This window comes from Phyllostomus discolor, chromosome 4 (genome assembly GCF_004126475.2).
Source record: "Phyllostomus discolor isolate MPI-MPIP mPhyDis1 chromosome 4, mPhyDis1.pri.v3, whole genome shotgun sequence".
Taxonomy (NCBI): Eukaryota; Metazoa; Chordata; class Mammalia; order Chiroptera; family Phyllostomidae; genus Phyllostomus; species Phyllostomus discolor.
Genome location: NC_040906.2, coordinates 44,561,255 through 44,584,340, shown reverse-complemented (window position 1 = coordinate 44,584,340; position 23,086 = coordinate 44,561,255). Strand labels below are relative to the sequence as shown.

The following is a 23,086-nucleotide window of genomic DNA, read 5'->3' as shown; positions in this document are numbered from 1 at the left end:
AGCAGGTGAGCTGGATGGGGAGTGGTCAAAATGTGATGCTTACAGGGGAGCTTTCAGAGGTGGTATAGATTGTGAAGTCAACATAAAGGAGGTAACCCTAGGAGTAAGTGGCTAAGGGTGTAGTAGGGATAGAGAAACCTCAGAGGGAAGGGAGTTGAGAAGCTGAAAAAGAATAAGAAGTGTATGCAAAATACCTGAAACTCAGCTGATCCTTTAGAATGCTAATCCTACATTTTTTACAAAGAAAAAAAATAGAAATAGAGGCAACCTGTTTCTTGTCTGCACATTAGAAGGACTGAAATGAAAAAGCTGCCCAACTGGAGGCCAGCGCATGTGAACACATAGCATTTGATCATTGGACACTGTGGAAATGCGTCACAAAGGCAGAATGGTGCCGTTCTGCACTCTACTGCCTAGTCCCTGTGTCCCCACACGAGTCACTTACACTGAAACACTTCTGCTTGAAGGTAGTTAGGTGTTCTGTTAACTGCTTTTGTTAATAGTAAAAACAGCGAGGAGCAAAAAACCCAGATAAGGAGGATGGGGGGAGGGCAGGAGGGCTAGAGGAGGAGGAGAGGATGCTTCTTTATTAACATGGACTTTATTTTTACTTATACTCAAGCTTTTAAACAACAAGAACAGAAAACATTTTGAATCAAGAGTATGCCTGAAAGTCAGACATGAAGATGGTGGTCCTGTTATTCTTGAACCCAGACATGGGGTAAAATGGACTTAACTTTTAAATAAGTGAACGAGCACAAGTAGTCTATTAAGAAGTAGGGTTAAATGTCTGTCAATGATTCTAAAATTTCAGTGGCAATGTTTTATTTAAAAAGTGACAAATAATATGGTCACATAATATTCGGTGAGAGTTACAATGATGGAAACTCTTAAAAATTCTTATAAAAATTGGAATTATTTCAGTTAGGTTGTTCACATTTCTCATGACTGTATGTTTTCCAATTTTGTATTAATGCAAATAAAAAATTAAAAATATAATTCACCAACAATAACTTCAAGGCTGAGAAAAAGCACTAGTCACAACGAATTTCAATTAAACATTAATTTAGCAGTCCAGAAAGAAGAAACATTATGAGAGAAGTTTTAGTTATAAATAATATAGTTGTGTATCTTTTTAAAGATTAAAATACACCCAACTTCACCAAAACATCTGTGAAAAACAATCATATATACCTCTTTTGTTCAAGACAAAATATGAAACTTGAAATAACTGTTCTATTAAAAAAAAAAAAAGTTGACTCCCAAAAAAGGTTCATAGCATCTCATTCGCAAAGCAAAAATGTTACACTGAAACAGTTCACTTATTTTGGTCTTCAGTTACAAATAAAAAGCCAGTAATAATTAATTATAATAGTTCTATGACAACTGGAAACATTATCATCAGAAAAAAAATTGTCAATGAAAAAATCACTGATTCAGTAAATGTATTTAATCATTTTATTAACAAAATATATGCAAGAATTACATCCCTCTCCAGTGAAACTTTTCTCTTCAAATAATTTTATATGGAGGGCCTTGAGATGTATCAATTATATAAACCATGTTAAAATGAAAACATTTTTTAAATGTACAATACAAACCAGTACTTTATACAAGAATTCTTATGAAGTCCATTAATCAATGTAAAAAATAATTTGTTTGGACTGAATATAAGGCATGTTGAGTTTCTGTAACTTTGTGTAGTTAGTTATTTTTTTTGCTTTGTTGGAGACTTTTCTCTTCGCCGGTCCTGATTTCTTTTTGATTCTCTGGGTTGTTCAGAGTATCTGCTAGGTTTTTCCCATCGCCTATCAGCACCATTCTGATGCCTATCTTCATCGCTTCTAGAGTCTGAATGTTTTCTAGTCTTTTCTCTTGATTTTGATCTGTCTTTTCTTCTAAAATTTTCACTGTCCTTATTTCGGTGTCTATGCTCATTTTCAGAAAAAGAATTTCTTCTTTCTCCTCTCTTCTTTTTGAGATCACCATACTTATTTTCCACATCTAGGTGCACTTCTTGGTCTCTGTCATTTGTGACTCTACTGTAACTATTTCGTTCAGAAGGAACACCTCTGTCTGAAGTGTATTTTGTTACAGGATCTCTCCAATTTGTATCCCTTGAATTTTTATCTCTGAGTTTTTCTGACCTTCTTTCTCTTTCAGTCCTTGTTTCTTGGTGCCTTGGCTCTGACCTTTTTTCATCTTGTTTCCTATCATTTAGTTGTTGTTTCCTGATCAATTTATCTACTTCTTTACTTCTGGCGTTGCCTTGTCCCTTCTTTCTTGTATCTTTAGCTGCACATGTAAAGTAAAATACAGTTAGCTTTAATTTCATAATTTAACAAACACATTTATTAATATAATGCAGGTTTACTAATTCAGATAAACTGGATTAAACTAACTGAATAACAAGTCTGACAGAACTTTGCACAAAAATTTTAAGAGTATGCAATATGTCAACATTAGTCACCAGAGTACTGTTTTGATCTTTAGATCCAAAACAGTTAACGGAAACTTTTAACTACAGCAAACACTGTAAAATCCTTTATGAAGTGACCAAAATACACTTCTACTTACAAATTTTATTCAAAAACAGGAATTCCATGTGCCTTATGTCCTATGAAATATTACGTCAGTTCTGATACATAATCAAAATACAAGGATCACACACACTAGCAATATTACTTCCCACAGGTGGAAGGAAGTGGGACAGCTGGGTTTGCTTAACAGCATAAGTAGATATATTGCAAATAAAAATTGATTCCTACAAAACAGCAGTTTTTCTTCCAGCGCTGTTAGAGGATTTTGACTGTACCACCATGAGAAGCCATGGTAAGATACCATCACAGGCTTTATAAGAGCCACTAAGGCTTGATTTCTGAGAAAACTCTTCTTCAAAAAAGGCCTGGAACAATTTCATTTTATTGACAGAATCACAAAGATAAATATTAAAAAATTACAGTGCAATAACTTACCACTTTCAGCTAAAAAACAAATTTCATTGCTTTATTTGTGTTATTTAGTTTGGATATATAAGTCAAAGATGCTGAAATGATTCATATGTGCACAGAAAAAAGAAAATAAGGTAGAACACTACCTATTCTCATCCTACCTCCACCAACATCTCACTATACCAACTTGTCTTCCCTCTGCCAAATGCCTACCCTTGAACAGTCAGTGAGTTTGCCACTAAGGACTTACTTCTCTGTTCCCATCAAGCAGCGCAGCTGAACTGCAGGTACCCAAGCAGAAACCATCTGGCTCTGTGCTAGCTCAACGTCTCTGACACTACTCCACACCGCTCAGTGGTCTGCTGACACTAAAGCCTGTGCCATACAATAATATGCAATCTCCTCTCTCCTTTGGTGTCTACTTTATAATTTTCCAATTTGGAGGCAGTTCATACTGCTTTCATGCTATTTAATTTTTTTATTTAATATTTTATTTATAAAACTGAAAGCTCTCTAATGAAATTGTATGATTAGACAAATGAATTTTGAATCAGCAAAGCCTCCTTATTGCAGCAATTCATGCTGTGTTGTCATCTGTTCTCAAAACAGATCATGAAATAACAAATTCTTCAGAATTAGAAGAGGTGAATGCTAAATGAACAATGCTAGCATATTTCAATTCAAGAAGAAAACTTCCCGTGAGCAAATGGAATCTTACTCTAATAATATAAAACACTGAGAGTCCCACAGATCTGGCTGCCACATAGTATGAAAAACACTTCAAAGTGTAACAACCCAGGGAATAAGAATAAAAAGACCAGGCTTCCAACCTTCTGAGATTACAGGAAAAGGTGCTCCCTCTCTGACATATGCATTAAAAAAGTAATATGCATTTTATACAATTAGATTAGCTCTAATTCTGACTAAAATTCTATAATGAAAGAAAGCAGAGCTGACCTTGCAGAAAACAACACAGACCTTTTCAGAAAATGGGACATTTGAAAAAAATCTTTGACTACAGCACTTCTAGTTCCAAGTAGAATACGAAGGCTGTGAGGACCAGTGTTCTTGTTGAAAAACAACTAGAAATGCTGGACATAAATTTAAATCTTTTACTTAAGGATGATAAAGATCTTGAACAACCTGAGATGCTATAAAGGAAGGCAGTGCTCAGGAAAAGGACAGGACTCTGTCCAAAGAACACGGGAGTCAACTTCAAGAACTCCTAATTGCCAAAGCTGAAATGATCTGAACAAACTGAATGATAGTATTGGACTTTAATCCACAGGATAAGATAAACATCCATGTATCCACATTGATAAAATGTATAGTTAAATTATTAAATAAATGAGAGGAAGGGACAACTCTTTCTTACAGAAGAAATTCAATTACAAAATGCAGAAAAAAAGAGAAATAGAAAAAAAAATCATCATTTAGCAAACACCACAGAAATAAGTGTTCTAGACAAAAACCAAAACTAAATGCTAAAACTAGAGAAGAAAAGTTAAAGAGGAGATTTGCATAGTATCAAATTATCTCCCTATAAGATCCAGGTTACAGAGAAAAACCTTTCTATAAAGAAATCCAGCAGACATTACCTCAAGCAAGTTATCAAAGTTAATGTCACCAATACCTAAGAACACATCACTTCTATGCCCTAGCCAAAAATGCATAAACCCATTCTAATCATGAGAAAATGCCAGGCATGTCTCTATAATGAAGGACATTCTACAAAATAAGTGGCCACAGGACTTTAAGTGTCAAAGCCATTAGGAAAGCCTGAGAGAAACTATGACAGATTGTAGACGACTAAGGAAAAAAAATAATTAAATGTCTAATAGCATCCTGGAACAAGAAAGAGAACATTAGTGAAATGCAAAATTATTAAGATCTGCTGTTTGGTTAATTGTATTGTTCCAGTGTTAATTTCCAGGTTTTGATATATGAACTATGGTTATGTAACATGCCAACATTAGGCAAAGTTGGGTGAGGGCTACATGGGAATTCTCTGTACTATTTTTGCAACCTTTTACAATTGGAAAATTAGTTCAAAATAAAAAGTAAAGAAGTAAAGGCATCAGAGAGCTGGCAAAAGAATCAGGACTAGAAGAGTCAAGGCTCAAGAAACAGCAGAAACGGAGAGAGGTAAACTGACATTCCATAGCCACTTTCTCCTGGCGAGCATCTGCTGATCCCGGCTGCTGCTGAAGCAGAGACCAGCAGAGCTCCGGTGGCCACAGAGACAATAATATATGTGACAAAGGATATACATCCAAAATACAGAAAAATTCCCACAAATCAACAAAAAAAATAATTTAAAAAATTGAGCAAAGACTTGAACAGCCACTTAACAAAAAGAAAATTTCTAAATAATCAATAATAAATAAAATGGTGCTCAACCTCCTAAGTGATGAAGGAAACACAACACAATGCCTTTTCACACTGACCATGGCTAAAATGAAAAGATGGTCAAGGGAACTGGTAGTGAGGCCAGGCTCTAAGGGGAACTCTCAAACCTGGCTGATGGGGACGTAAGCTGGAATAACCACTTGGCAAATTGTTTGGCAGTTCCTCTAAAGCTAAATATCCATACAACCTAAAACGTAGTAAATCTACCTCTAGGTAATACATGTGTAACAGAAATGCATATGTATCCAGTCCCAAAAGATATGTACAAGAGTATTCATCCAAACATGAAGCACATCTAAATTGCCATTAACTAAAAGGAATGTTAAATATACTGAGGTATATTCATGTAGTAGAAAACTACTCAGCAAGTAAAAGAAATGAACTATAAATGCAATAATATGGATGAATTTAACTAATTTTGAAAGATAAGCCAGACATAAAGGAGTTCATAGTACACAATTATAATGTTAAAACAGACAAAACTAATTTATGGAATTGCGAATCATAACAGTAGCTGCCCTGAGACAGTGCAAAGAAGCGGTGGCAGTAACTGGGAGAGGAAACAAGGAGGACTGCTAAGGAACTGGTCATTTTTTTCTGGGTGCTGGCTGCACGGTGTGTTCTCTCTTCACCGTTGTACACCGATGAGATATGCACTGAGTGTGTGGTACATGTCAGTAACCATCATAAAGCTTCCCTATTAAAAATAAAAACCAAAATTTCTTAAAACATGAATGTCAGGAAAGCACCTATAGACTAGATTACAGACATTATGAATGGTATGAAATATCTTCATTTCTATGAAAAGCTTCCAAAAGGTAATCTTTGCATTGTAAATGTTGCAATTTGCCATAGACTGCAACAGTGACAGACGATCATTTATGTTATTAATTGTGGCTTTTAAACTGAACTCTAAAATAAGAAAAAAGTCAAATTATTTATTTTTCATTGTAAACATCACCAGCAATACACCGATTAGAAAAGAGCATGATTAATTACACGTTTCAATACCTGAGGCAGAGCTCTCACTACTGGCGGACGAAGAATCGCTCTCCTCGCTGGAAGACTCTGAACTGCTGTCACTGCTGTCCGAGTCGGAAGCAGAGGAATCGGACCCTGCAGAGGAGGATGCGGATGAGGAAGAAGAGGATTTATCTGGCTCAACTTCTGGTTTCTGTGGCACAATAACCTTTGGTGTATTTTTGAGATGCTCACGTAATTCATCCCTAATTAAAAAATAATGTTAGATTTTGTTTAGAAGGCAATTCTGTGATAATTTTGTAAATTGAAAATAAAATTCTGAAAATAATCCTTACGTTAAACCTCCAAGACCTATAGAAGTAAAAAAGTTGATGGCAAACCGGGTGTTTCTGGGATTATCTCGGGGTAATAACCCTTCAAAGAATGGCTGTAGGGTTCTAAAAGAAAAGAAAAGACAATGAACAAAAGAAAACAGATTGCTTAAAGATAAAATTCTTTGCTTACAGGCAAAGTTCTTATACAGTCACTGTTCAAATTTTCTATGTGCTAAATTAGTAAATAAAATACAACCAAGTAAATGATTTATATAATTTATCTGGTTAGGCTGCATGGTATCTAAGTGAAGCGAGTAGGGTCCATTCTGTACTAAACTTGATTTATATAATTATACAACAGAGGTTTTTATAAACTTTTTTATACACATGCCACACACACAAGGAGAATTTATATGTATATAACATACACAAACGTGCATATATCTGAATATATATTCAGAAAGGTAAAAAAAATACTCCTCAGCTGTATGTGTATATATATACCTACATATTCACACATACATGCACACATGCATGCAAATACAACACTGTGCAAGACATTGGGGGAGGGGAAGTAATCAACAAAAGGTAGAAATCATGGTTATTGAATGTACATAATTATTATTTATTAGGAGAGGAATAAAAAAACATTAACAATATAATGTGGTTTTGAGTGTCATAGTGAATGAGTAACCAGCAGAGTCAGAAAAAACTGTTTCATAGAAAAAGGTGACAAGTGATTAAGAATGATTAAGAGTTTGCTGGACAGAACAAGAGAGGGATCTCCAGCTCTGGAAATAGAAATAAAGAGGCAAGAATGAGCCAGACCTGCTTAACAAGCTGGGCAATGCTGGGGTGGTTGGAGTGCAGCTTGCTGGAGTGGGCTTTACTAGGTGAGCCTCGAAAAGTGGGCAGGGACCAAAAAATGAGTTTATAAATCCAAGGAAAGTGGATGGGGTAGCACAGAGAGAGCACAGAGAACCCAGAACAGACCTCTGGTATACAGTGGAGAGGCAGGCCGAGGAGAAGGTAGGGACTGGGGAGAGTAAGGTAGAATGAAGAAAGTGAGGAGCCACAGTGAGGAAGTGGTCAACTGTGTAAGTGAGGCCGAGAATTCAAGGGGCAGGAGGACTTAGAAAGATTACTTGATTTGTCTGACAAGCAGTCGCCAAGAGATCTGAAAGGATAACTTTAGCAATGTGAATGGAGTAGAAGCCAATATGAATGGCAATGGGTAACCTGAATAAATAGCAAATAAAGTTGGAATAGAAATTACATAATAGTCCCGAGACAAGACACTAATTCACTGTAATGATTTGAACAATTACATTACATATTCATCTGTATATATTCATAATTGTCCACGACAATAAGAAGTTAATTATCATTCTAAGGCTCAAAGTTAGGGTAAAAATGAAAATAAAACTATAAATACTCATCACTGAAGAACTCCAATGAGCATACAAAAATAACTTTCTATTTTAACTGAATTAAAAGAGGCATTAATTCTGTGTTTCCTCTACTGAACTGAAACCATCATTAAAAACTGCATGTTGTTCTAAGCCACAGAATATGAGATTCAGAGTAGTAACTAATGAAGAAAAGTCATGGTTGCTTAACTCTTGCTTTAGAACGAAGGGTGGACATGTCCCTAAATTGAAGGAAAACCCCATAGGACAGTAAGAATGAAAACTGCTTAATAATAAACTTACTCATCCTTTAATCTTGCATTAAGTTTAGGAAGCCCCATGTATTCACACAGTTCTTGGAAAAATATTTTAACAAAAATTCTACTGGAGGATGTAGTGGTTTCTTCACTCAGCTTCACACATTCAAGAACCTGAAAATTAAAATTAAAAAAGATAGTATTTGTTCGAAAGGTAAGACAAAGTGACCAATATTTGTAACTCAAAGTTCCTCTTGAAATTATGATTTAGTCTCATCTTCAGTCAGAATTATCTCTGAATATATTCCCTTGTGCTGATACATATTGTACTATTTCTTGGCAAGTTTAAGAGTACTTCTCTGTGCTAATTTTAAAAACGTTAAGGTGCTACAGAAATAGAGTTCATACTCTTTTTGAGTAATGTGCTTTTTATAGCAGGGATATATTGTCTTGAGTATATAATGTTGAAGTAAAGATTATGAGCTCCTAAACCTCACTTATCAAAATGTGGGTATATGAAGATTTGAGGCAAAATGCCTTTTGCTATAGTTTTGTTTAGCACATACAATACACCACTAAAGGTAAAGGCAGAAAGAGTGGTGGCTTCTCCTGAATACTAAGACTAAGGATTAGACACTGAAGCTCAAAGAAAGATGTTTTATAATCAATACAAATAAAAGCAACCTCCAGTTTGTGGAGTTATATGTTTCAGGAGCCCTTTTGCTTCAATGGTTTAAAACTTTAATTTCATGTTCCCAAAAAGGGAAAAAAATAAGAAAAAAACTATGATTTGGCTCCTGGGTTAGCTTACAAACTACCTATTAATACGGCTGAGCATACTTAGTACTTAAAATATAACAAAAATCTATCCAATGTTTGTAAGCTCAATGATGTTGCTTCATTCTTCCATTAAACCCAGGTATTCTATAATGTGATCCTCTTCTTTCCTCCTGGATGCTATTTCTTTCTATTGGTGGCTAAATAAATGGTTGTTGAATGAACAGTAGTTGTATAATAAATGCCAGCTTAATGAATGCATTTCAAATTCTAGCCCAACGTGCGTTTCCTCATTAAGAACACCTTTCCTTGTTCTGCCTGTGATAGGAACTCCTCCCTATCACTGAACCAAATCCAATATTGGCTGAAAAGAACACATCCTACTAGGACAAACGTTTCTCTCATGTCCTAACTAGAGGAAGCATTGACAATCCCTTAGGAAATAAGCAGCAACTCAGCAATAAATTACTACCAAACCGTGGTGTACATTAACATGAGTGTCCACACATGTGTACAGAGATAAAAATCTATAATAATTTCCATGAAAAAAACTCATAGTCATTGCTATTAGAAAGCACCATGATGTTTGAACTGCTAGTATCATCTAGAATGGTATTTCTTACCCTCATATAGTTATGCACTTAGCTTTTTGATACCATGTTACATGAACATAACCTCAAAGATAGCTACTATAGTAAAAGATTGCCACATCTATTTCATTTTAAAGTACATTTCCTATGAAAGAAAAGTGTGCCTATATTATACCTAATACAAATATGAGAATAAGAGGATTAAGAAAAAGTGTAAACATTGACCTCCATCTACTTACACTCCATGGAAGTGAATCAGTGTATAGAAGATGAGCAAACATCTTAGCAACATTCCTCAATTTGTTTGTTTCCAAACGATGGATGGTATCATATTGTTCTTTAAATATACTCTCAAAGGATTCCATGTACTCTTTCTTCAGCATGCAAAATCGCTAATAAGTAAAAAAACTGAATGTCAGTACCATAAAAAATTGAATATCAATACCATTATGAGCATATTAAATCCTTCTAAATTTACTGAATCAACAATAAGTATCTTCTACATCATTCTTTTGGTGCTATATAATAGGATGCTCAAAAAAGAAATTAATATATATTATGCTTATCTATCTGGAATTTATAAGATACAATAAAATTATATAGAGCATAACAACACAAATTATACAAATCATATACATCTGCATACTATACAAATATATTTCTCTATAGGTAGAGTTTGGATTTAAGTAATTATTTTAGCTTATGCTCTATTTGTGCTGCCTAAACATGCACTTGAATTAAGAAGCTGCTTTCAGATTTCAGAAAGACAGTATTCAATTGTCCTCTTTGGAAATTTTTTACAAAGGATGTAGAATTTCAAAACGTTTTGGAAGAGTGATATGCAATGGTAAGAGACTACAAAAATGAAGAAGGAAGTTACACAGAGTGGGAAACCTGAGGAAGCAAAGAACAGTTTACGTTTAGCAAAGACATGATATTAGTCCAGACCAAAAAGCAGACATATTAATTCACAATATTCATGTTAAAAATTCCTTCAGTGAGTCCATTTAATTCCAACAAGAAAAACGAGGCTGGAACTCACCCCAGCTAATAAGCCAAAAAATTTTTCATATGTTCTTTGTTGAGCACAGCAGTCAAGTATCATGTTGCAGAGTTCTTTCTATTTGGAAAAAAAATTACAGCAATGATTCAAAATATAATAAATACATGTCATATGATTATATATCAATATATAGACAGCCTGAAATTTAAAGAAATTTTTAAAAACACAAAATTTCTAAGACTTTGTGAACTTTATTAATTAGAAAAAATTTTTTAAAAAACCCATGCTAAGAGTAGTTTTTAAAAGCCTTCAGTCTGGCTGACAAGTTTCCATATATCATTCATGCTAATTAGATTGATTATCAAATTTAACCTAAATTTAGATTGCTTCTAAATTTATATAAGTATGAACCACTTTAAGAGAACCTAGTATGTGAAACAGACACATCAAAAAGAGATTAAATAAATGGTATTTTGGAAAGACTCCATACAGACCTCTTTTAAATATAGGTCACCAATATGATATTTTACCAATACATCTAACAATTCAGTATATATACCTTCAGTTATGAACCTTAAATAATAATTTAAACTCAATTATTAGGAAATATACATATATAATTAGCAAAGAAAAGGTAGAACACGATGAGCCTTTACAGAAGTGTAAATAAGCACAAGCTTCAATATCAACTTAAATGACACTCTGGTGGATAAAGAAAAAATATATTTAAAAGAACAAAGAAAAAGATCTCTGTGGCCGAATTTTCTAGGTTCAAAATAAATGTTATGAATATAGATCTGTCTATAGCTTAATCTATACGAATAGACGGAATGATTTCTTAACTGCTTATAATATATTGTCCAATCAGCTATTTGTATTCCTTGAAAACTCCTGTGTGAAAATTTATTAAACTAATAAACCCAGGAATAAATGCAGAATTAGATAATAGCTGATTTATAATTAACAAATATTGTTTATTAATCTCTAAAGTAATCCTAATGAAAGATTTATTGATTATAGCAATTTCATAGATGAAAAACTCAGGCAACATGGATAAATAAACGGAGATAAAATAAAAAAGACCTACATTTATTCTGACCACTGCTGTAAAATCGACTAAATATCTTTTTCTACAAAACACTTCTTACTGAAAAGTTTAAAATTATTTTTTCCAAATATAGTAACTGCAATGTATTTGCTTTTTGTAAACAGAAACTAAGCTTATAAAATATATACTCCTCCAGTTCATTTTTGCTTTTATTCAACTTACTTTTATATTTTTAATTAGTAATTTTGACATTTTGTCATGTTTAGTAACACAGGATGCAACCTAGGTTAATATTGTGAACACTTAAAAATTTAGGTCAATACATATTTACTGCATATATTTATCTGTAAGGGAGAGGACAGGGACCCTGGAAAAGCACAGAACAGATACTGTAACTATACTGTCAGGGATGGGAGCCTGCAGCCACACATAGTTATTTATATTTAAATTACTTACTCTTACATAAAGGTAAAATTTTAGTTCCTCAGTCACACTAGACACATTTTAAGTACTCAAATGCCATATGTGAGTAGTGGCTACTATACTGGACAGTGTAAAATATGAATTATTTCCATCACTGCAGAAAGCTATTTTGGACAGTAGTGTTCTAGAAGCTGATAATCTACTTATAAAACAAGCTCCTCAAAGGCCTCACTTCACAATATAGGGTAATTTTTAGATGTTTTGATACTGCTAGATTATTTTTTTAAAGATTGGTTGCAAGTTACCTCAAGTAAATGTTTATCAATGTGTAAGTTTTGAAAAGATGTACTTTGTCAAAATTTAATGTAGTACTAAAAATTTAAAATGAGGCTTTTCTGACTTCTGCTTTATTATGTTAATTTTTTATATTAATAGGCATTGTCAGTTTTTCTACTAATGTATTTTACAATAAGAGTTAATCAATTAATCAGGTAGTAAACAGTGTAATAAGGTAATATGCTGATAGTATTGCTAATAAAGTCAGCACTGCTTACAAAACAAATGACTTTCTTCCCTGGACCAAATGCAATTACAAGCACTATTCCCTGTGGCTTATAATAACTACATATTTTAACATTTTAATTAAATATTATAGCTGTTTTAGAAGAGTCTTTTAAGTACATAAAAGATACACTAAGACACTTTTCTAAATGTTATAAAAATATATGAGGTTAGTTCTAATATTATCCTCTAGATTAATATTAATAAAATTTATAATGACTTCATTATATTCCTCAAATAATGTAGCAAGATCATATAGTAATTTCAGTTTCAATTACAATTTTAAAGGTTAATTCACAAATTTATTTCCTTCCAATGACAACACATCAAGTGCACGTAGAGTACAAACAGTACACTATTATTAATATACTAGTAAAGGCAAAGGACTTAGAGCTAATAATAACTTAGCTCAGATAGTCAAACTCTTTTGTAACAACGAGAAACCAATAGTCTATTAGACTCCAGCATCTGTGCTGGTTCTAGCACATGTAAAGCAAGCTTAAAAAAACAAAACAAAACACTAAAAAACAAAAGCCTTGACTTAGGTTACAAGGACCTAAGTCTAGGTGGACTGGGAGGAACATACACAAGAACACAACTTAAAAATATACCCAAGATAATCTATTTAATATAGTCTTTATTTTCCTTGGCGTAAGAGTTCTATGATGCTTTGAATAGTGAAGTACGCATATACTGAGTTATGATACTACGAGTGCTATGGGCCAAAAGAGGTCTAATGTGCACTTGGTAAATTGTTGAATGCCTGACACCTTGCCTGACATAGTATATGTTGAATCACTTTCACGAATTTAAAAAAATGATGGATTTTTCATACCCAATTAAACAATGTGATACTATGTATGATGTTCTTTATAATTTCTACCCCAAAATAGTGCTTTAGTCTGCAAAGTAGATGGACCAGGTAATTCATTAAAGAACAAATTTCCTATTGTGTTTAAGCCACAATTTGATTTACAGGCAACCACTCAGAAATTTATGTACAGTGTGGTGATTCAGAGAGTGTCCTTTTCCCACATTCTTTGCAAGCAGCCAATTTAATTCACCAGTAAAAAAAACCCCTGCTCTTACCAAACATTCATTATACTTAAAATATCTTTCATATGCTTCACTTAAGAAAATTACTGAACTCAATGTGAACTCGATTCAGGAATAATGTTAATATATTTGCACTTTTTGTACAATGTTCAAGCTCTCATTCTTTTGATAACAATAACATAAAATAATTACCCACTAAAACAGCAAATATGGAATTCACCAGGACTCCTAAGTTTTCAGTTACTTTGTGTTATTTTAAACTTTGATTCATTGTAAATTCTAGAAAATCTACATTTAAATAATATTTAGTACTAAGCTATTATTTCAATTCATGAAACCTATTAACTATCCTAAATATTTTCATAACCAATATATTTCCGAACAGGAAAAGTATTAACTTACTGTTTGACTTTCAGGAAACTCCATTTTTAGCAGTTTGTGAGCACATTCTTCAAAATCTAAACTGTAGAGAAACAATGCTCACAACAGTTATGTTAAAAACTTGCAGCAGTTAATTTAGACTATTCTTTTATGTACAAGAATCTTACTTTAATAGTGTTTTAAATACTTTTTAAATTATAGTTTCATATTATTATATTATGTACATGAAAACAACATAGCTCTTTACAATGAAGGCAGTACTACAATATGGATGGACCTTAAATTATCCTTATATATGATTTCATTTATATAAACTGTCCTGAGTAGGAAATCCATACACATAGCAAGTAAGCTTAAATTTTTATTACACTGCTAAAGGATTTCTACTTCTTTCTAATCCAAGTTAGCAAGTGGTAAAAGACGCTCCAGGAGCCCAATGTGACATGCAGTGCTTAGTCTCCATTTTTACAAGTTACCTTAATTTATAACCAAACACAGGGCTTCTACATTTTATAAAAACTAAGTATAAAAATAACAAACCACCAAAAGCACTTCCAAGTAAAACTGCTTTTACCAAACATTCATTGCATTTAAAATATCTTTCATGTGCTTTACCTAAGAAAATTACCGAACTCAAAGTGAACTTGATTCAGGAATAATGTTAATATATTTGTACTTTTTGTACAATGTTCAAACCCTCACTCTTTTGATAACAGTAGTATAAAATAATTACCCAGTAAAACATGATTATAAATTTAGTTTTAGAGTTCATCTGCATTTCTCAGCTTCTGTTACTTATTTGGTTTCATAAGAACAACAGGGTAAAAACCCAGCATGATACAATGTAATATAATTTTTTTAAAAACTAAAATGAAAAATAAATTATTTTAGGAAAATATATTTATCAGGAAAGTGCTTTTAACAGATAACATTAAACTGTATTTAGCACTAAGATTAAATAGTAAAGTGTAGTTAACAAACTTCAATAACAATACCAAAACAGATTTAAAAAGATGTGACTTTTTTCCTAATGTATTATTTCTAAAATCTGTCTATCCATTTGTCCATTACAGATAATACTATGGGCATAGTACTACATATTCTATAGAGTTTTTCCCCACCTAGTATTGTATCAGACCACCCACCCGTATCAATAACAAGACTCCATTAGCTTAACTTTCAATGATGACATAAACTGGATATTTTGATTATTTGTGTGGAACAGTAACTGTCACTTTTTTTTGCACTGAACAATTCTGTATATAATTCTCTGTCATTATGTATTTAAGAAATATAATAATGGAAAAGAAGGGTCAAATGGAATAGATACTAAGACGTTGATTCATGTTACTGAAAGGCTTCCCATAAAGAGTCTATTAATTTAAATTCCCACTAATAATGTTTATCTATGTGTGGTCAAAATCATCATTAGTACTGAGTATTGCTGCTTTAATGAAATAAACCACTTCAGTTGCTTTAATGAACGATAACAGCACATTAGTGATATGACTAATAACTAATATTTTTTGTTTTATAACCCATTATATAAATCTCCCAACCATACCCTTTTAATACCTTTTATCAGTCTTTATGTCTTTCCTAAAATTTGTATGAGGTTTTAAGTATATTAACTTTTGTCATATATAAATTATCTTTAGTAGGCATTTAGAGGCTGAGAACTCTTATCAGAACAAATATCAGTTAGTAGGCAGTAGTTACTGTGATGGGTACTACTGCATAATAGTGGCTGTCACTGTGTCTAATGCTTTAATTTTCGTCTTCTGTGTGATTCAGACATTATTAAGGTTAGGTCGACTTAAAAAAAGTTGCTTTTTAAATAATTATTCAAAGAGATCCACTGTAACTCTTCAAAGTAATGGCAATATTAAAACAATAAATCTGCCCTGGCTGGCATAGCTCAGTGGATTGAGCATGGGCTGCAAACCAAAGTGTCGCAGGTTCAATTTCCAGTCAGGGTAAATGCCTGGGTTGCAGGCCATGACCCTCAGCAACCACACATTGATGTTTCTCTCTCTCTCTTTCTCCCTCCCTTCCCTCTCTAAAAATAAATAAAATCTTTAAAAAAATAAAAAATAATAAAATAAAAAGACAATAAATCTGTTGTTACAACTTATTACTGTTGCATGTCTAAAGGATATACACATGAAAGCTCAAACTCTAAGAATAGTAGTCTATAACAAATATTTCTCAACTTCCACTTCAATCATGCATGAAAAAAATATTTACTGGTTTTTCTTTCATGTGAAAGGCAAAGCAATAGGTAAGGATGAACAAAAAGATTTCTAACCAATGTTTGCTGTTTAACTTTTCTTTCTGAAGATGAATCTAAGCCAAAAACTTTTCACACAGACTGAAAACAAGATGACTCCTACTTATGAATCATTACTGCTATTACATCATACTAAATGAAAATATTCAAAACCTAGTAACAAAGAAAAACAGAGAAAACATTCCTCCTCCAGTATAAAATGTAAACACTGTGACCACTAAATCAACAGTCGGATTCACAAAACAACAGATGTAATAAACATTTAACATTTTCATTTACTTTTCCTGAAAACCTAACTCATAGCCTTCAAAGGGAATAGGTTTTGTTTTCAGGACATAATAGTAGTTCTTTTCAGGACATGATAGTAGCTCTTAGTTAACATTACTCCAAAGGGTCCTAAAAACCTTCCTAAGTCTAATTTCTATTTTCTTTTATGTAAATTTCCATCTGCACCACAAGTCAGTGTCTGAAAGTTAAAGTAACAGTGCTTCTCTCTTTAGAACTACAATTAGAAAACAAATTAGAAAATAGTACAATATTAAATTTCCACTACACAATTAAATAATGTGCTAGCTCTGTAATACAGAGTTGTTTTCTGGTTCTTATTAGTGATATGTAACTATAAGAAATGGTATGGCTAAAACAAACAACAAAAAATGCCAACCATTTAATTAAGCAACACAGACCTTCCAAGTAAGTAAAGATAATTTGCTTCTGACGCAAAGAACCAACAGTGGGGATCTATCAGCTTGGGTTTGGGATAAAGGCAGAGAGGCAGGTAGTTTGAGAATCTCTGTAACAGTTACTGAGTTTTCTGTCATCAGATTCTAAAAACCCCATTTCCTTCTCATTTGCTATCAAAAGAATCGACTGAACTAGTTTTCTTACCTTGACTGAATAGCAAGATAAATTGTACGGCGAAATGAGACTAGATTAATTTCTGTCTTGTCATGAATAGTCACCTTTTGTCCTAAAAGAAACATAAAAAGTTATACAACTACAAAAACAAATGTGAAGAACTGGACATGTATTTCTACATAATAATTTTCTAAAATATAGGATCTATGAATTTGATAACAACATTCTTTTCTACAGTGTAAACTAGTTTTTATAGAATTTAAAGTAACCATTTCAAGTCTTTTGCATATTTTAAAGTACTTTAATAAGTTTGTTAGCTCAGAGAAGTCCAGAACCAAGCCAGGAAAACTATTTTTGTTTCTGTGTTACCTGCTCATTTACTTTAAAAAGGTGCACTTATGATGGTTAGGCAAAATATTATTTCTAAAGCTCTGAATAGTTTCTTCTTTATTTAGAAAAACTGTAACTTATGGGTAGAAATATAGTTTCAGAGAACAATGAGATTATCATGACAAATTGGATGGATCCAATAAAAATATGTTCATTTGTCAAAATTTTCTCTTATCTAATGCATAAAAACTTTCCTGTTAAATATTTAATCAGTTTATTTGAACAGTATTTTCCCATGAAACAAAGAAATTCTAAGGTGAAATATAGTACATGAATAGTAAGGTGTTTTAAATAAGAAAGACAATGGAAAAATTAAAGTTATTTTATAAAATATATCATAGAAGGGCAATTATACTCTAAGACAGAACTAAAAAAAATACATTATGCCCTAAAAGGGAAAGATATATTTTTAACATTTTCAAATACATAATACAAGTAAATAGTGACCAGTACAGGCATGTTCTGATATTTAGGCTGAGACTCAACCAAAGTAGTGAGCTCATTTTTCTGTGAAATATAATGTAATCAAAGGTGAAAAGGAAGAACTTTGTGCCTACTTTTATATAAATATATATTCTGGCTTCCCCTGTCTATTTTGCCAAAGTGAATAGCAAATATCTAGTCATTCTCATCTGTCACATTAATGCCAGGGTTACATAAATTATATGCACTGAATATGAATGTACCTTTTTCATAGTTTATAATCAAAGACATAAGATGTCAAATTAAAATTATGCTGATGTTAAAAATGAACTTCCTTGTTGAATAATTCTAGGCCAAGGTTTTCAGCCCTGGCAGTAACGCCATTTTAAGCTGAATAATACTTTGTTGTGAGGTGTACAGTCTTGTGACTTGCAGGATATTTAATAGCATTCTTAGCCTTCACCTAGGAGGTATAGTAGCAACCCTCCCAATCCCTCAGATTGACACCCACTGTTTTATAGAATTACATTAGAATTAAATTAATTTCAAAGTATTTTACAGTATTATTTAAATAAGCTATAATTTTACCTTCTTCATCTTCTTCTCCCTCTTCCTCTTCTTCTTCCTCCTCCTCTTCACTACTTTCAGCATCTTGGTCTGTGTTTGAGTCACTATCTCCTTCATCAAGAATTTCTAAAAGAACAAAGTGAAATTAGGAAAATGTTAACAAGCAAACGATACCCATGCAATTCATTCTGTGAAGATAATTCTCAGTTCACTGAAATCCAAAATGGCCCAACAGTTTACCACTGATCACTCAGGCCTCTTGGTATTGCCTTGGCGGTCAGAGAGCATTGTAACTAAATTGACTAGCCAGAGCCATGTATCATTCTTCTGACAGACAAAAAGTGACCATGAAATAAGGAAGGGATGCAAGTTTCCAAAAGAGCATGAGTATATTGGAGTCAAAATATTCTTAGTTTATCATCAGAAAGAAGAGTCTGTTTACAAAGGCTTGATATAGAAAATAAGAATTAAGGCTAAGAATGTTTATTGAAAGACAAAAAGAGAAAAGAAACAACTGCATAATTTAGCATTCATTTTAAATAAATACCAATGAGATCTTTATTAAAATGTATACCTATTAAATAGAACATTACACTCAATCCACTTTTACTTCTATATGTAAAACAGAAGCCAAAGTTTAAAAGCATTTAAGAAAACTGGTAAGATGAGCACTTCATTGGATTACCACTTCTTAAAATACAACTCACACTCAAAACTGGGTGAATATAGTGAAGTAAATAAGAGACTATATAAGGCCAGTCATCATATTAATAGTAAACAATGAAAACTAAAATTGTATTTTGTCAAATGGTGTGTGCTCTATTGGTCTAATAAAAGATTTTACCTAATACTTCATTTTTTTCCATTTCTATTATAAACAGAATTTTTAATAAAATGTTGAGGGCCAATTCATTTTTAGGAAATTTTTTAATGCCTTTGTATTTACTAAGCAGTATAAACCAGGAGTCACATACAATCCTTAATGTTAGCAGAGAATGTCATACTATGAGGAATAAATCATTTACAAACAGTCACTCAGCCCACAGCTGACATATAAACCTCCTTAAGAATATTTCTAACAAATGCGACTTCAAGAAATAATCTGGGAGGTTACAGCCAAGATGGAAGCATAGGTACAAACATTTTGCTTCCTTACACAACCAAAAGAAGGATAACAAACAATTTAAAAACAATAAACAACCAGAACTGCCAGGAAATCAAACTACATGGAACTCTGACGACCAAGGAGTAAAAGAAACATTCATGCAGACCCATAGGAGGGGAGGAGATGGACAGCAGGGCAGAGAGGACCCAGCAAGGCAACAGACCATGTGGGTGACGAGGGGCTGGCTGAACGGGAAACTTCTAGTTATAAAATCCTGGGAGGGTTGTGAAGGTGGGAGAAAATCCCAGTCTCGTAGGAGTTCCTTGGAAAGTGGGCTAGAACGGAACAAGCAAGTTGCATTGTTCCTTCTCTGATCCCTCCCCCACAGACAGCACCACAATGCAGCAAAGAAAGTTGCCCTGCCCTGGTGAATACCTAAGGCCCTGCCTCCTTACAACATAACAGGTGTGCCCAGACAAAGAAATATGGCCCAAATGAAAGAACAGATCAAAACTCCAGAAAAAGAGCTGAGTGACAAGCAGAAAAACAACCTGTCTGATACAGATTTCAAACCACTAGTAATCAGGATGCTCACAGATTTGATTGAGTTCAGATACAAAATGAATGAAGAAATGAAGACTACAGAAAGTGAAGTAAAGGAAAATATACAGGGAACCAAAAGTGAAGGGAAAGAAACCTGGACTCAAATCAATGATTTGGAACAAAAGGAAGAAACAAACATCCAACTGGAACAGAATGAGGAAACAAAAATTCAAAAATTAAGAAGAGACTTAGGCATCTCTGGAACAATTTGAGAGCTCTAATATCCAAACAATAGGGGTGCCAGAAGGAGAAGAGGAAGAGTATAAATTGAAAATTTACTTGAACAATCAATGAAGGAGAACTTCCCCAATCTGGTGAAGGAAACAGACTTCCAGGAAGCCCAGGAAGCCCAGAGAGTCCCAAAGAAATTGGACCCAAGGAGGAACACACCAAGACACATCATAATCACATTACCCAAGATTAAAGATAAGGAGAGGATCTTGAAAGTAGCAAGAGAAAAGGAGACAGTTACCTACAAAGGAGTTCCCATTAGACTATTAGCTGATTTCTCAAAAGAAACCTTACAGGCAAGAAGGGGCTGGGAGGAAGTATCTGAAGTCAGAAAAGGCAAGGACCTACACCAAGATGACTCTATCCAGCAAAGCTATCATTTAGAATCAGAGGGCAGATAAAGTACTTCCCAGATAAGGTCAACTTAAAGGAGTCCATCATCACCAAGCCCTGGGACTTATCTAAGAAAAAGAAGTTCAAAAACTATGAACAGTAAAATGACAGCAAACTCACAACCATCAATAACTGAACCTAAAAAACAAAAACTAAGCAAACACCTAGAACAGGAACAGAGTCACAGAAATGGAGATTACATGGAGGGTTGTCAGTGGGGACTGGGAGAAGGATAATGGGGTGGAAAAGGTACAAGGAATAAGAAGCATAATTGGTAGGCATAAAATAGACAGGGGGAGGTTAAGAATAGTATAGGAAATGAAGAAGCCAGAGAACTTCTATGTATGACCCATGGATGTGAACTAATAAGTGAGGGGGGAATTCTGGTGGGAGGAGGTTGCAGGGCAGAGGGGAGATAAAGGAGAGAAAATAATTGGGATGACTGTAATAGCATAATCAATAAAATATATTTCAACATAAATATAAAAAGAAAAAATAACCTGAAGTGTCTGGTTTATTATTACATAACATGGTTTAGACAGACTTTTAGAAAAGGAAACTATTTAGTATTCAATAGTAGGAAGACAGGCACCCCTGCTGTTTTCCCAAATGCTGTCAGACCTAAAACACAAGTACACTTGAGTCACTCTCAGGTGCTAATTACTAAAGCTGTGCCCACTTCCTGCTGTGGCCATTTTTTTTAATGCCAGCTCTAGAACAATTTTATGAAAGAATGAAGGTCAAATGAATTGTCTAGTCATTTACATCATCTTCTCATCTGTTCACTTTAGAATCTACTTACTCAATTCACTTAGGCAATGACAACTGGATTTCATTAATTGAAGAAAACAGTGGTTTCAAAGTATGGTCTGTGAGTCCCTAGGATGGGGGGCGCGGTGATCACTGACACCTGTCAGGTGGTCTGTGGGGTTAAAACTGTTTTCATAATAATACAAGGACATGATCCACCTTTCCCTGTGCTGACATCTGCAAGGATGGTCCAAAAGCGACGGGAGTTAAAACTGCTGCAACCACAGCACAACGGTATGAATGCACCAACTGCACTAGCAGTGGTGTTCTTTATTGGCACCACCCTCTCATGGTAGCAGAAAAGCCAGTTTCACTTGAGGATGTCGTTGAAGTAGAAAATTACTGATTTTATTAGATCTCGGCCCATGAATATAGACCTTTATAATAATCTGAGTGATTGCTGTTAAAGACACATGTAAGATGATTACTATTCTCAAGGAAAAGTACTTATGTGATCATTTCAGCTGCAATATAAATCAGTTTCTTTTCACTTTTACTTCAACGAATGGCTCACAACCTATAGTTGTTAGGTATTTGGCACACATTTTCAAATATAAACAAAGTGAGACTGTCACCTCAAGGAAGATAACTAACTGTATTTGCCACTATGATAAAATTAAAAATTTCAAGAAAAATATGTATAATTTTGGAAAACTTGTACCCACCCCTGTGACCTTGATAGTTTCCTAACACTCAGACTTTCCTGACAAAACAGGTGATAATATTAATAAATGTGATTTCTTGATATTATATTAACATGTTAATTTAATTTTGATAGTGTTAATGTGTTAACGCTGGGAAAATACGCATAATTCATTCAATCAGCATTTTCCAAATGACCAATGCAATATGTTACAAAATCATGCATGGATAAAATATCCATTCAAAGTGACAGGCCAAATAATTTTAATTTAAGAGAATGTGAAAATTCATGCATAGTATTTGAGGTTTCACATTATAATTTATCTGTAAGGAACCACTAGCTATTATATATCAGCATAGTGTTAAGGAAGAATACACACAATTATCTGAAAAGGCTATTAAAATACTCCTTTCTTTTTGAACTAATTATCTTTGTGAGGCTAAAGTTTTTTTCTATTAACCCAGACATTAAAATGTACAAAATATAAAAATGTCATTCTTCTCATTATATTTCTTTGCTGTGTAATATTCACAAAAATGTTCCTTACTAATAGGCATCAGGTTTATTATCGTTATTTTAACATTTTTTATATTCTCAGTTTTAATTTCTAATA

At 33.3% G+C, this 23,086-nt stretch overlaps 1 protein-coding gene across 1 annotated transcript in view; it reads right to left on the bottom strand.

Annotated features, from left to right (window-relative positions):
- Nucleotides 1-808: 808 nt before the first annotated feature.
- CWC22 (CWC22 spliceosome associated protein homolog) overlaps nucleotides 809-23,086 on the bottom strand; it is a 54,962-nt gene continuing 32,684 nt past the window's right edge. Inside the window, exons 12-20 of the mRNA XM_028509095.2 lie at nucleotides 18,710-18,814; nucleotides 17,339-17,420; nucleotides 14,182-14,242; nucleotides 10,731-10,808; nucleotides 9,928-10,080; nucleotides 8,368-8,495; nucleotides 6,677-6,778; nucleotides 6,372-6,586; nucleotides 809-2,295 (exon numbers count right to left, since the gene is read on the bottom strand). Coding sequence (XP_028364896.1) covers nucleotides 1,709-2,295; nucleotides 6,372-6,586; nucleotides 6,677-6,778; nucleotides 8,368-8,495; nucleotides 9,928-10,080; nucleotides 10,731-10,808; nucleotides 14,182-14,242; nucleotides 17,339-17,420; nucleotides 18,710-18,814 — 1,511 coding nt within the window. The 3' untranslated portion in view covers nucleotides 809-1,708. The remainder of the gene's footprint in view (nucleotides 2,296-6,371; nucleotides 6,587-6,676; nucleotides 6,779-8,367; nucleotides 8,496-9,927; nucleotides 10,081-10,730; nucleotides 10,809-14,181; nucleotides 14,243-17,338; nucleotides 17,421-18,709; nucleotides 18,815-23,086) is intronic.